At 34.0% G+C, this 14,775-nt stretch overlaps 1 protein-coding gene across 1 annotated transcript; it reads left to right on the top strand.

Moving 5' to 3' along the window:
* The first annotated feature begins 1,884 nt into the window (after positions 1-1,884).
* TSBP1 (testis expressed basic protein 1) lies at positions 1,885-8,502 on the top strand. The gene is given in 4 exon segments (XM_044246364.1): positions 1,885-2,002; positions 2,714-2,728; positions 7,426-8,353; positions 8,355-8,502. Coding segments are annotated over 4 exon segments (1,209 nt in total).
* The last annotated feature ends 6,273 nt before the right edge of the window (positions 8,503-14,775 follow it).

Below are 14,775 nucleotides of genomic sequence, written 5' to 3' on the forward strand. Positions count from 1 at the left end.
CAAAAACAGACACACAGATCAATGGAACAAAATAGAAAACCCAGATATAATAATAATACTGTCAATTCAACTTTGACAAAGCAAAAAGAATATCCAACAGAATAAAGACAGTCTCTTCAACAAATGGTGTTGGGAAAACTGGACAGTTACATGCAAAAGAATGAAACTGGACCACTTTCTTACACCACACACAAAAATAAATTCAAAAGTTTGAAATCCTAAGTATGAGACCTGAAACCATGAAAACTGTAGAAGAGAACAGAAGAAATGACATCTTTGACATCAGCTATAGCAACATTTTTCTAGATACGTCTTCTGAGCAAGGAAAGCAAAGCAAACATAAACTATTGGGAATACATCAAAATAAAAATCTTCTGCATGACAAAGGAAACAATCAAAAAAACTAAAAGGCAACCTATGGAATAGCGGAAGATACTTGCAAAGGACATATCTGATAAAGGATTAGTATAGAAAATACATAAAAAACATAAAATTCAACAGCCATTAAACAAACAATCCAATTAAAAATGGACAGAAGACATGAAAAGACATTTTTCCAAAGAAGACCTACAGATTGCCAACAGACACGTGAAAAGTTTTTCATCAGTAATCACCATTACGGAAATGCAAATCAAAACTACTGTGAGATACCACTTCACACCTGTCAGAATGGCTAAAATCAAAAAGAGAACAAATCACAGGTATTGGTGAGAATGTGGAGAAAAAGGAACACTGGTGCACTGTTCCTGGGAATGCAACTCGTGTAATCACTGTGGAAAACAGAATGGAGATTCCTCAAAAGGTGAAAAATAGGGCCACCTGGGTGACTCAGTGGTTTAAAGCCTCTGCCTTTGGCTCAGGTCATCATCCCAGGGTCCTGGGATTGAGCCCCACGTCAGGCGCTCTGCTCACCGGGGAGCCTGCTTCACCCTCTCTCTCTGCCTGCCTCTCTGCCTACTTGTGATCTCTGCATGTTAAATAAATAAACAAAATCTTTTTAAAAAAATGAAAAATAACTACCCTATGATGCAGTAATGTAAATTGGAAAACAACACGGAGGTTCCCCCAAAAACTAGAAGTTGGCCTACCATCCATATGATGCAGCGATTCCATTCTGGGCATATATCCAAAAGAAGTGAAAATAAGATATCAAAAAAATACAAAAAATATAAGTTCATGAATATTACAACATAATTCACAACAGCCAAGGTACAGAAATAAACTTAATTGCCCATACCAATGGATGACTAGATAAAGAGGATGTCATACACACATGCACACACAAACAAACATGATATATTATTCAACAGTGAGAAAGGAGGACATCCTGCCACTTGCAACAACATAGATGGACCTTGAGAGTATCATGCTGAACGAGTAAGTCCGAGAGAGGAAGACAAGTATTGCATCGTATCATTTATATGTGGAATCCAGAAAGCCAAATTTATTAAAAAAAAAAAGGTAAAATGAGAGTTACTAAGGGATTGTGTGGGTGGGGGATAGGGCATGTGCTATTCAAAGGTAAACATTTACAAGTAGTAAATAAGTCCTAGAGACCTAATGCATAGTATAATGAATTTAGATAACAAAATTGTATGACAATCATCAAACTTACCAAGAGACTAGAACTTTGATTCCAACCACAAGAAAGGATCACTATATAATGTCATAGAGGTTCTAATTATTGCTACAATGGCAATCATATTATAATTATATTATAATATATTATAATATACCAAATTGACATGTTGCACACATTCAATATGCACAAAATGTCAAATATATTCTAATAAAATTTTTTCATAAAATAGCTAATCACAAGATCTTTCTAAACAATAACAGGTCAAGAGGAGGGGCAGGGAAATAAAAAGAACTTAGTTGTTCATGACACAGATTCTGTACATCCAGTCCAGAGGAGTGTGGGTTTGTGTAAGAAGGGAGAGCCCAACACCTACTGATGATTTTTTCTGGTCTCTTTCAGTGGACAGTTCTGGAAAAATCAGTAAGTTTATATCACTTCTTTGCCTTACCTATTTCTGGTCTAGGACCTTTGAGGATTTTTTTTGTTATGTATTTTATATTTCATGTTCTTCTCATTTATTTTGTATTTCATGTTCTTCTACCTTAGAGTAGTCAATATTTCTTAAATAAGTGATTTTCTCATACTTTGATTTCTTTTTTTCTATTTCTCTTTTGGAACAAAATATAATGATCTTGCCTCATAATTCTGGCTATTTACCACAAGGAAGCCCATTTTCCTGGTGTTAGCATCTGACAATGGATAATTTTTACTAAAAAAAAGAAAATCACGTAAACTTGATATAAAGAACAAGTGTCAGGACAAGATGGTGATTTTGATAATTGGCCAAATATGTACTTTCCAACTTACCTAAAGGTGAGTGGGTAAAAAACTCATTTGTGAGAGAACAATGAAAGTAGGAAATGCGATAGTTTGAAATTTGGTAGAATAGATATTACCAACACAAGGATTCCATCCCATACATTAACCAAGGGCATCCTAAAGAAAACCGTCTCTGTGAAGTAGGATGTAGAGCATTGGGCTAGCAGCACTCCTGAGGATGAAACAGAAGGTTTTATAGTAAGTACCTAGAGGTGCTGCTTCTGAATTCACCTACAAAAGATATTATTGAGAGTGGGATTTTCCTTGAGTTAGAAAAGTCCCACTGATCGATCTTTTATGTTTTATTTTTAGCACTATCTCCTATGGGTAAGTTTTTTATTCTCAACTGTGATATTTTACATTGTTTATAATTTCTGGACTTGCTCTTTCTACCCCCAAGATGGAGACTTGTGTTTCTAAGGATATTTTAAGTGTTCCTATTCTCCAGAATCTCCTAATATTCTAAATAACTATTTTTGGAGAGAGCTGTAGAGGAGATGAAATTCCTACAAAAGGATACCATAATCTCTGGCCATCTTCTAGGCTCTGAAAAAAGAATCTCCTTTCTAACTCCCAGCAAACTATAATGACAAAAAGATTGATTTCTAGATTTTGTGAGTTTTTTGCTGATAATTTAGAACTCCTTTTTGGTAACAAGTGAAGGTCCACTGAATCATATTAACAGGAAAAATAACTAGTTAAGAAAAAAAACTTTATTTTCTCTTGCCTTCTAAGTAACTTTACTTTTGAGGAATAGTAGGTATTGAGCCCCTCTCTATACTGTGCACTGTGCTAGGCATTTTCAGAAACATTATCTCTTATTCTTACCATAGCCTATCTGCTAGTTATTGTTATTCCCTACTTTACACATCAGTAAATTTGCTCACACTTGCCCAAAGTTTAAGAGTTGGTAAACCAGGTGGTGGGTATTGGGGAGGGCACGTATTGCATGAAGCACTGGGTGTGGTGCAAAAACAATGAATACTGTTACACTGAAAAGAAAAAAAAAACAAAAAGTTGGTAAACAGCACTGCTGCGATCTAAATCCAGAACTTCCTGTCTCCAAAGTACATACTCTTTCCATACCAACACATTGCCTTCTATACTGAACCACAAAGACCTTTTCTGTGATAAGTCCTGAAACCATATCTATAAATAAAATGTTTGTAAATACAAATATACATCCACTAGAGAAGGTATATAATGAAATGTACACAAAGGATAGTTTTAAAATAAAAGACGTCCCATTTAAATCAATGTTTGGTTTTTATCTGTTTCCTAAATTCAGATTTCCCATCAGGATTATTAATGCTTTAGCTCCTCAATAAAATCATATGAAACAGAATAATAATTCTTAAAACCCTGTCAATATACAACTATAAGAAACAAGTAAAACTTAAATTTAGTAAGATAGATTCAAGCATCTCGAACTTTTCCAACACTAACAAACACAAAATATATCTTTATATTTAATTTTTCTTTCTCAGTTCACACTAGGAAAGTGGGTTTGTGAGTGGGAGGTGGGGAAGTTGAAAAGGATAATTATTTTCTTTGCATTCACAGTCCAAAAAATAATATGCATTCAGAGCACTCATGATGTATCTGCATCTTTCAAATGCACATGGAGAAGGTGATAAGAGAGTGTATGTTTTCTTTACAAAAAGAAAGAGGGCTTTGGGAAGGCACCATAGGCTAAGGCCCTCGCTGAAAGTGAACTCATTTTTAATGAATATGCTTTTTTAAATTGCCAGGAGAAAAATCAGTTCAATCTTTTAAAACTTTTCTTGTAAAAGATCTATTCTTGTCGATAATATTAATATTTCAAACATATTCTTTCCTGTTGATACTTTTAGCAAAAAGAGATTAAGATTTAATTCATCGTTCAAAGAAAGATTTAAGACAGATCAGCTTATCAAACTTAACCACCCTCTCAAGTTGAGTATATTAATTTCTCATCTCCACATTCAGCTAATTAAATGATTTTTTAAATATTAATTAATGGACTGAGATCTACAATGAGTCCTTTCCCTGTTGCTTAACAGATCTTTATGATCTAGATCTGTGTGTGCTCTCCTTGACAGCCACTGTCTTAGGGACTTAATAGGAATAATTTCCTAATAAGGCGCATGGTCTAGTCACCACATTATTTTAAGTATCATATGATTAAAATTATTACTGATAGCTAACTCATGATATCTTTTAGCTTTAACAAATTTTTAATCCAGTTTAAAAATCTTTAACCTGAATACATTAGAATAAGTGCCAAGTTCTTGATTAAATATTTCCCTTATAATTAGAATTTCAGACTTTCAGCCAGGGCTTACAAATCTTTGTATTATAGAGATTATGAGATCCGGGTTGGGGGCGGAGATCTATATACCATGTAGAAATTTGAGAGAAGGGAGGGAAGAACTTAGAAATTTGTGGAATAATGATTTGTAGCTGACTTCTACAATGCAATTAAGTTCCAGATGGAAAATATACAGCAAAGATATTAAAACAAACAAGCATATTATATTAGAAGTGACTAGAAGTATTTTTTAGGGTAGAGGGAAAGACAGTAAAATTTTTTAAATCCTATAAAATTAGAAAAAGTATAGCTAGAATAAACATTTTATTTAAATCCTAGAATTAAAAAAAAAATAAATCCTAGAATTCTTACTTTTGATTAACAAAAATCTATATAATTTAGGTGGTAAAGTTAGCTTTAAAATGGGTCCTGCAGTAGTATACACAGTAGTAAATATGAAACAAACTAAAGATGGTAAAACTAAAGATAGTCATATATTAAGAAAAGTCAGCTTGTTAAGGAACACATTGCACAGAATTTGTACGGTTGGAAGCTTCAGTGGAAAAACATTCTCTTCCTCACACCACACCACATCCTCCCAAAAAACAAGTGTCCACTGGTAGTACTGTCAGAAATCAAAATATTCTGAACTCTCTTCTTTGGTATAAAAATGCTTAGGATATATTACTACTGGTTTTCATTTGTAAATTGGAAGTGGGTTTGTCTAGAATAAAATGTCAGTACCCATATCTTACTAAATAATCATTGGGGAGGAAAAAATACACAAAAAGTTCAGAAAGCACTGCTGTAAGGTTCTTAATGTTATTGCTATTTTGCGTCAGAGTCTAAAATATCAAAAAGGCAACACTGAACTACATCATCTCTTTTCACTTACAGTTACCTTCTTACCTAATGCAGGTGTGTCTCACATTTGGCAACTTGTTATTTGGTTACGTGTACATCAATATTTCAGACATCGAACCCTAAACATACCAAAAGCCTTTCTAAGTAAAAAAAAAAAAAAAAAAAAAAAAAGTTTTTAAGCAAGAAATCTTCCTGTGAAGCAATTAACCACTCCTCTAAAGTATTTGGTTGGAACTAAGAATCCCTTGTCTTTTTTTTTTTTTTTAAGATTTTATTTATTTATTTGACAGAAAGAGATCACAAGTGGACAGAGAGGCAGCCAGAGAGAGAGAGAGGAGGAAGCAGGCTCCCTGCTGAGCAGAGAGCCCGATATGGGACTCGATCCCAGGACCCCGAGATCATGACCTGACCGAAGGCAGTGGCCTAACCCACTGAGCCACCCAGGCGCCCCAGAATCCCTTGTCTTGATAGATCAGACTTTCTGCCTGTATGATCTCATTTGGCAGTAGTTATAGTTATAGTACATGCTCCATGTACTGTATTGAGTACTTTACTTAGGTAATATTATTTAATGTTTATAACACTTCTGTGAAGTAGCTACTACTACTGCACCCATTTTACAGATAAGAAAGCAAGATTCACCCAGGCTCACCTGGCTAGTTATTAATGAAGCCAGGATTTGAACCAGTCTGTCTGTAAAAGCCATGCTCCTTAAACATTTGTCTAGAATCCTTAAATAACTTTACAAAATGAGCAGAACAAGTTAAATATAAGGAAGGTGAGTCTTTGGGGAATAACTGGCTTACCCAAATAAACCCAGCTAGCAGAAATACTAAGCTCAGGTGTTCTAATTCAACTTTTATATTCAGTATTCTTTCTATTACATTATTTAAATAGGTTTTCTTAAAGGAAGTCATGCCACTGCTCCATAGGAAGAACCCACAAAATTCTTCCTGGTAACATAGATATATATGATATATATATTTTTCTTAATCCAGGGAACCAAATCACTAAAATAAGAAAAGAAAACAGAAACTAAAAAAATTCAGTTTTTATTAGATCACACAGAAATTGAGACATAGTAGAGCTCACTTACCTGTGTTTGGAAAAAGGGAACAGAAATTTTTGCAAAGTGAGTTTGCAGGTATTGTAAGGAACGTCTAAAGCATTGGTTTAGACTGAATTCTGAAGTCTGACTTTTCAGGTTCAAATCCCAACTGCACCACTTACTGACTCCAGGGCATATTCACATTCATTTAAAGTTCCTGTACCTCAGTTTTTTTTTATCTGTAAAATGGAGATAAAAATAGTACCTGCCCTATATGTTTGTTATTAATATTAAATGAGTTAATACTTTATATAAAATGTTCAGAACAGTGAGTGCCTGATATATGATAAGAACCCAATGATTACCAGCTAATATTATTATCACTTTTGAATAGTGAGACATTCTTATATTCAATATCCAAAGCATATTTTGAGTTTTTTCTATTTTAAAAAATAATTATTGCTTCTTTGCACATTTTTTTCTAAAAATAAATTCCATTTCTTTTCAGAATACATCCTCCTTTAGCTATTAAGCATTAATCATCAGCCATAATATACTGAACATATGCCAGCCACTTCATTTATAATACATTTTACCTCTTCTTTCAATAATCTTCCAATTTATTGAAGAGAGTCTCAAATATTATCAATACCTGTATAACTTTAAGTATAAGAGTTCTATTATTTTATATTTTCAGGAAATCTCAAGTTATCTCCAGTTTTTCAGTTTTAAGACAAAAAATAAACCAGTATCAGGGGAGAAAAGTAGGAATAAAGAGAAAGTACTTGATATCTGAATTGTGCACTTTTGTTGTGTGCTCAGTTATATTTCCAGGTTACATGGATGCAGAACTTGCAAAAAAATCTGATTTCAAGGCCAAGATCCTAAAAAATGGAGCCACTACAAAGTCTGAGAACAGCCAAGAAGAAAACAAGAAAAAATTAAAGAAGGAAAAGTTAGTCACAAATTCTGATGAATCCTTGATTTCAGGGCACAAACCAGAGACAAAAACCAAAGCAAAAGATACTGAGTTGGAGAAAGGTGAAATAAAAATGGAGGTCAAGTTAAAGGGGAGTGACACCAGGATACCAAAAGAGGAAGACCAGGTAAAGGTGAGTGACACTGGAATACCACAAGAACAGGAGGCCCATGTAGAGACGAATGATACTGGAATACCACAAGAACAGGAAGACCAAGAAAAAAAGAGTGAGTCCAGAATACTACAAAGACAGGGATCCCAAGTAAAGAAGAGTGAGTCCGGAATAAAAGAAGGACAGGGATCCCAAGTAAAGAAGAATGAATCTGGAATAAAACAAGAACAGGGGTCTCAAGTACAGAAGAGTGAGTCTGGAATAAAAGAAGGACAGGAATCTCAAGTAAAGAGTGACACCAGAATACAAGAAGGACGAGAGTCCCAGGTGGAGAATAGTGAAGCTGGAATACCACAAAGACAGGAGTCTCCAGTAGAGAATAGTGAAGCTGGAGTACCACAAGGACCACAGGAGTCCCCAGCAAAGAGTAGTGAAGCTGGAACACCCCAAGGACATGAGTCCCCAGTAGAGAGTAGTGAGTCTGAAATACTGCTAATTCAGGGGCCTCAAGTAAAGAGAGAGAGTTCTGAGGATCAAGGAGAGCAGGGAAATGCAAGGAAGAAGACAGATACAGAAGAAAATGATGCTCTGAAGAAAAGTGATGAAGGAAAGCACAAAGTTAAAGGAAAGAAAGAATCAGAAGTTAAGAGTAAAAAAATAAGGTTCAGTAAGGGGCAAAGGCAAATAAAGGAAGAAGTACAACAAAAAGATGGAAAGAGTAAGGGTAAATAAAAGGAAGGCTCATAAGTCAACTGATTATTATGATTCCCATCCCCTAGATACAAGTCACAACCCATTTATTGCTTAAATGGATCATAATTCTCTAATTATAATTCTTTAATTTATATGTCTACAATAGATGTTTCACCATTTTTAGTCCTCCCAGCTACAAATCTTGGCTTCCAATTCTTTGCTTTCTAAGTTGATACTTTTATGACTTAGTCAAGAAAGATGATACTTTCTGAAATAAAACATTTTGAGAATGTTTGAAATGTATAATTTCAATGGAAAGAAATGTATAATTTCCTTCGACTACTATTAAAATTAACTCAGTGACAGCCTAATCAATCAACCAATCACTGCTCTTCATGGTAAGCTAAATGTTCATGAAATGCTGTTCTAGCAATAAGGGGTACAGAAAAATATGTCTGACTCCCTGCAATAAAACAGCTTTTAACGCACACAGTGATATAATGTGTGTATAGAGAACAATTTTTTAGAAGAAAATCTGTCAAAATGTAGTTTAGATGGATGTTATAATATGAGTTAGGAAACTCTTGGGATAAAAATATAAAGGGGATAGCTCCCTGAGGAAGAGAATGGTGGTATATATGTCTCAAAAGATGGATAAGATATTGATGGGGCGCCTGGGTGGCTCAGTGGGTTAAGCCGCTGCATTCGGCTCAGGTCATGATCTCAGGGTCCTGGGATCGAGTCCCGCATCGGGCTCTCTGCTCAGCAGGGAGCCTGCTTCCTCCTCTCTCTCTCTGCCTGCCTCTCTGCCTACTTGTGATCTCTGTCTGTCAAATAAATAAATAAATAAAAATCTTAAAAAAAAAAAGATGGATAAGATATTGATACACTGAGAGAGGTAGGAAGAGTACAAGAAAGGCAAAGAAATTTAGGACTGCCACACTGTGCTCTAGAAGAATTAGCCAATTATACTGTTGCAGTAGCCTCATGAGTGCACTCTGGAATATAATTTTGAAAAGGAGGGTTAGAAGAAGATTCTGAAGGAATATAAAAAACAAACCAGGCAACTGGGAAGCCTTCTAGGGTATTTGGGAAGGAGAGTTAGGTCAATACGTTTGCATTACCAAAGCGTTAATCTTGTGATTATACAAAATAGACTGAAGAGGAGAAACCTCGAAAGTAGTAAGTCTAGTGAAGAGGTGTTCGAGTTGGAGTAATAAATGATGGAAAGAGAATAAATGGAAGGGATAGGTATGAAGTATTTTTTCAAAGAGATCACTACTTCATGATGACTACGTATGAGTAAAGAAAAGGAAAAAAAAAATTGATGACTCCATAACTTTTGAAACTGGGTGACCAAAAATCCATAACAAACTGGTAGCTAGTTTGTGGGACAGGGAGAGAATAACAATTTGCTGAATTTAAGCAAACAAACTAACACTTGTCATTCCAGAGGGTTCTGAAGTCAGACCGGTAGAGATAATTGAAGTTATAGAGTAAATGAGTTCCCCAAGAACAAAGTACAGAGCTAGCAAAAGCACAGTCCTAAGAACTGAGCTTGTTAGAGGTCAAAGAAAAAAATTAAAGTATAGGAAGATGTAAGGAAAATCTGTGCAACAAATGTTCTGATAGGAAAATGAAAATTTAAAGAAAGGGTTGTTAAAGGAGTGCATTCCAATTTGCAGGTCAAAACATTTTCATTCCCAGTAGGTCCTGCAGGCAAATACGTCATACAATAAGAAACTACAACTATGAAAACTATGTGTGCCCTTCTCTAAAGGCCACCAAAAAGCAGGCCAGTTTAAAATAACTGCTAATCTTCCCTTAAAGGTACAGGCATCAAAGTTTTAAAGGACCCCAGAAAAAGGAAGGGGAGGAGTGAGCTATCAAAAGAACACCATGTTTGGCAAAATGATGCAAATACTAGGAAAATGAATAAGTACATGCAATTTCAATATAATTTAGATATAAAGATAGTAAAGTGGGACTTAAAAAATAAACAGCGGTAAATTGTTTCACAAATAAACTAACATATGTCAAATGCCCTGTTCACAAATGCCCTGTTTAGAACTTAGTTCTTATCACAAGGAAAAAAGAAAATTTGTAACTATGTGGGGTGACAGATGTTAACTGAACTTATTGTGGCAATCATTTTATAAAATATACACACATCATTAGGTTGTACACCTTACACTTATATGATGTTATATGTCAATTATATCTCAATAAAACTGGGCTGGGCAGGGCAGGGAATCAAGTCTTATAACTTCAATATGTACATTTTGTGTCAGTTTTACCTCAATAAAGACAGAAAAAATGAGAAGAAGTCTTACCATTAGTCATTTTATGTATAGGAAAAGAGCATAAGAAAAGCAGGAAACTGAGTTAAAGATGACAAAGTTGAATAAAAAATGCAAAGATATTGGGAAGTAAAAAATTTATGTAAAATCAGATAATGTGACTGCTACTCCAACTGAAGATTTCTGGGTTAGAACTGCATTAAAAATGCAATTTACCATCACGCATAAACATTTCTTACCCCAAGTTATAACGGGCATATCTAGGAAATGAATACAGGGAGCGGATGAAAGAAAAAGCATAGAATTTAAAACAGGATCCAAAGAGATAAAAAGTTAAACCAAGAAATTGATTAGGATGCTCAGTTTTACGTTTGATGAAATTTCATTACCCACACTTTAAAATAGTTAAGAATAGGAAAAACAACAAACATCACTACTCCGTACCTGGGAGGTCCCAATTAGGTTTTAAGGAAATAGAGAAGCCTGTTTTCCTAGGGGTTAGAAATAAAGATACTCTCATCCATCATCATCCAGAATCCTAAGCATCTGCCAAGGCTGTGAAGTAAAATCTGATATGACACTACAGATTATAAACATTGTAACCCAGTTCTCAAGAGTATTTTAAATCTTTATTAAATTTATCTGCAAAAATTAAAACTCATGACATTATCAGTGTTAACTTCCTATGAATCTCTCCATATCTTAACCTATGCTGATATAAACATATATGCACATGGAGTCAATCTACACACATTATTCTGCAACCTGATTTCCACATCTAACACTATAACATGTGCATCACTCCAGGTCAAAGGTTATCATTCAAAAGCATTACCATCACAGTATAGTGGATGAAATACTGCATATTCAACCAATCCTTAACAATGGACATTTGGCTTCTTTCCAGCTTTTGCCATTAGCCAAATGGTGATATAATAAACATCTTTGTACAGTATAAAGATTTTATTTCTGTAGGATAAATTTCCAAAATGGAACTGGCAAGTTAAGAGAAAAAAATATGTATTTTTAATGTTAATGAAAATATGTAATCACTTTCCTGAAAATTTGTAATCACTCATATTCTGACCAGGGATGTCTGAGTTCTATTTTCCCCACACACTCAAGGGTTCTACACAGAGTATCTACTGAGAAAAATAGTAATGAGAAAAGTGGTAGCTAATTCTTTTTTGTCTGTGTAACGCGGACAGTAATATCTAACTCCTGCTTTGATTGTATTTCCCCAACACCTAGTGAGACTGAGCAGTTCTTATAGGTTTCTTGGTCTTTTGGATTCACTCTTCTGTGAATTACTCATTTTCCATACTGGCAGTTTGTCCTTTTCTTATTCAGATTCAACTCAAGTAAGTGTTTTTTGTCTATTAATGTTTTTCATCTGTCATTTGTGTTAAGAAAAAAAAAATTTTTTTTCCTCTATCTACTTGTTTTTGCCAACATCCAATTCATTCATCCTGTTCCTTAAAATTATATCCTGATTCTGACCACGTCTCACCTCCTTCATCAGGTAGTCCAAAACTTCCCCATAGCTCATCTGTACTACTGTGATAACCTCCAAAGAGAGCTTTTCTCTTTGTCAGAATCATACTTTTGTTCTAATTGTTTTTTAATTTTATTTTTATAGAGAGAGCACACAAGCCCAGTGGTTGGGGCAGAGGTGAGAGAGAGAGAGAGAGAATCTCGAACAGGCCCCATGCCCAGTGCCGAGCCCTGTACAGGCTTGATCTCACCACCCCGAGACCATGACCTAAGCTGAAACCAAGAGTCAATCACTTTACCAACTGAACCACCCAAGTGACTCAGAACATACTTTTAAAATGTAAACTAGATCATGTTACTTCTCTGCTCAAGATCCTCCAAAGGTCTTCCAGTCATTTCTGTGTGAAAGTTCAAAATTCTCAGGACCTTCACAGGCTAGTAGTATGCAGTTTCTGGGTTCTCCTCCAGCCTCATACCTCATTGCTGCAGGCACACTGTGGTTTCATTTTTCTTCATGCCCACCAAGCATGTTCCCACTTCAGGGACTGCCTCAAACACTTTCCCCAAAACATGTACACAACTCACTTCCTTAATTCTTTAAGATGTCAGCTAAAACATGACTACCCTAACTCAAATAGTATTTCTCCACTCTCTATCCTTTTGTCCTGACTTTTCTTCATACCATTTATCCCTACCTCACATTACACATGTATGTGTTTACTGATTTTCTGCTCCCATAGATGTAAACTCTGAAACTCTGAAGACAGGAACTATGTTTTATTCACTGCTGAATCTCTAGGGCTTAAAAAAGTGTGTCACACACAGTAGATGTGAAAAAAGAATTGTTAAATGAAATAAAATAAAATAAAATAAAATGAGGTATCTTTTACTATATAGAAATTTATTGCATTTAGTCAAATGTGTCTGCCTTAATTCTGATAGTTTCTAGGCTTTCAATGCGTTTCCCCTACTACTGTGGTACACATACTCATTTTTTTTTCCTAAAAATTCTCTTTCACACTTATTAAATCCATTAGTTTATGTTGTAAAATTGGTGTTTAGTTTTCTCTTCCAGAGGAGATCAAATTTGTTAGCAGCATATGTAAAATAAACCTTTCTCCACTACATAATGCATTTTAAATGGCAGTAATGTTTCCCTCCAGGAAGCAAAAATTGATTCTTGAGGGTCAAAAAATTGTATTCTATTAATGTATAAATCACAGATATTCATAAAGTACATAGGCAGATGTATAGTATATTCATGAAATATATAAGCAAACATATAGTCTATTTGTAATATGGAAATCTTATGAGGGGAATGATTAGAATAAAAATGTCTTAAGATTCCTTATGAGATTATAATAAAATATGTCAAAGTCATACTGCTTTGATTACACAAGCTGTAGGAAAGTTTGAATGTCTATGAGGCATGTCTGGATCTACTCTTTTTTTTTTTACTGTTTTCTTGGTCTTTGGGGCATATAGTCTACCATGTGAACTATATATATTTTTCAGATCTCCCTCTAATCTTCTTTGCTTTTTTTCAAGTTATTTAACTTCAAGTTATTTAAATTCCAGTTAGTTTACATACTTTATAATACATACTTTGTAATATTAGTTTCAGGTGTATAATTGAATGATTCAAAAATTCTATACAACACTTGGAACTCATCACAACAAGTGCATTTCATCTCCACACTCACCTCTCCTCTGGTAACCATCAATTTTTTCTCTATAGTTAAGAGTGTTTCTTGGTGTGCATTTTAGAATCTTTTAGAAAACATTTTAAGTCACACACACACCAACAAAGAAAAGAAAAGAAAAGAAAAGGAAAAAGCTGCATGCATTTTGTTTAGAATTGCGTTGAATCTATAATTTATTTGGGGATAATTTACATAAATTACATAATTTACATCTTAACATTTGTGAGTCTTCCAATCCATTAATAAGATTTTTCTTTCCATGTAACAGTCTTCTTTAATTTTTCTGAGTATAGTTTTATAGTTTCCTATGTTGAAGTCTTGCATATCTTCCAATATCTTTATCCTAAAATTATTCAGATTTTACATTTCTTCTTATATTTCATTTTACCTTTTTCAGCTCTTATCTTTACTACGCCTTTTGTCCTACTTGCTTTGGTTCAATTTGCTATTTTTTTTTAATTTCTTGAATTGAATGTTTACATAATTAATTTTTAACAATTTTCTTTTCTAACATTTGCATTTAAATTTCTAAATTTACTTTAAGGCTTTAACGGGATCCCATAAATTTTGAAACATAGTTATTTTCAATATCCCTCATTAAAAGTATATCTACTTCCATTGTAGTTTTTACTTAACCTAACAGTTTATTTTTAAGATATAATTCTTTATTTCTGAATATATAGAAATTCTCTAATTATCTTTATTTTTTATTAAATTCCAGTTTAATTTCACCGTGAGAAAAAATATTTAATTTTACTTTTGGTACTTGATAAAAAATGCATTTTTCTGTTGCTGAATACAGTGCCATATACATATAAATAATAATTATATTGTTCATCATCTATATCAAACTATTTTTTTGTGCCTCATCCGTATTTTACTGGGATGTAA

Source organism: Neovison vison, chromosome 1, assembly GCF_020171115.1.
Source record: "Neovison vison isolate M4711 chromosome 1, ASM_NN_V1, whole genome shotgun sequence".
Taxonomy (NCBI): Eukaryota; Metazoa; Chordata; class Mammalia; order Carnivora; family Mustelidae; genus Neogale; species Neogale vison.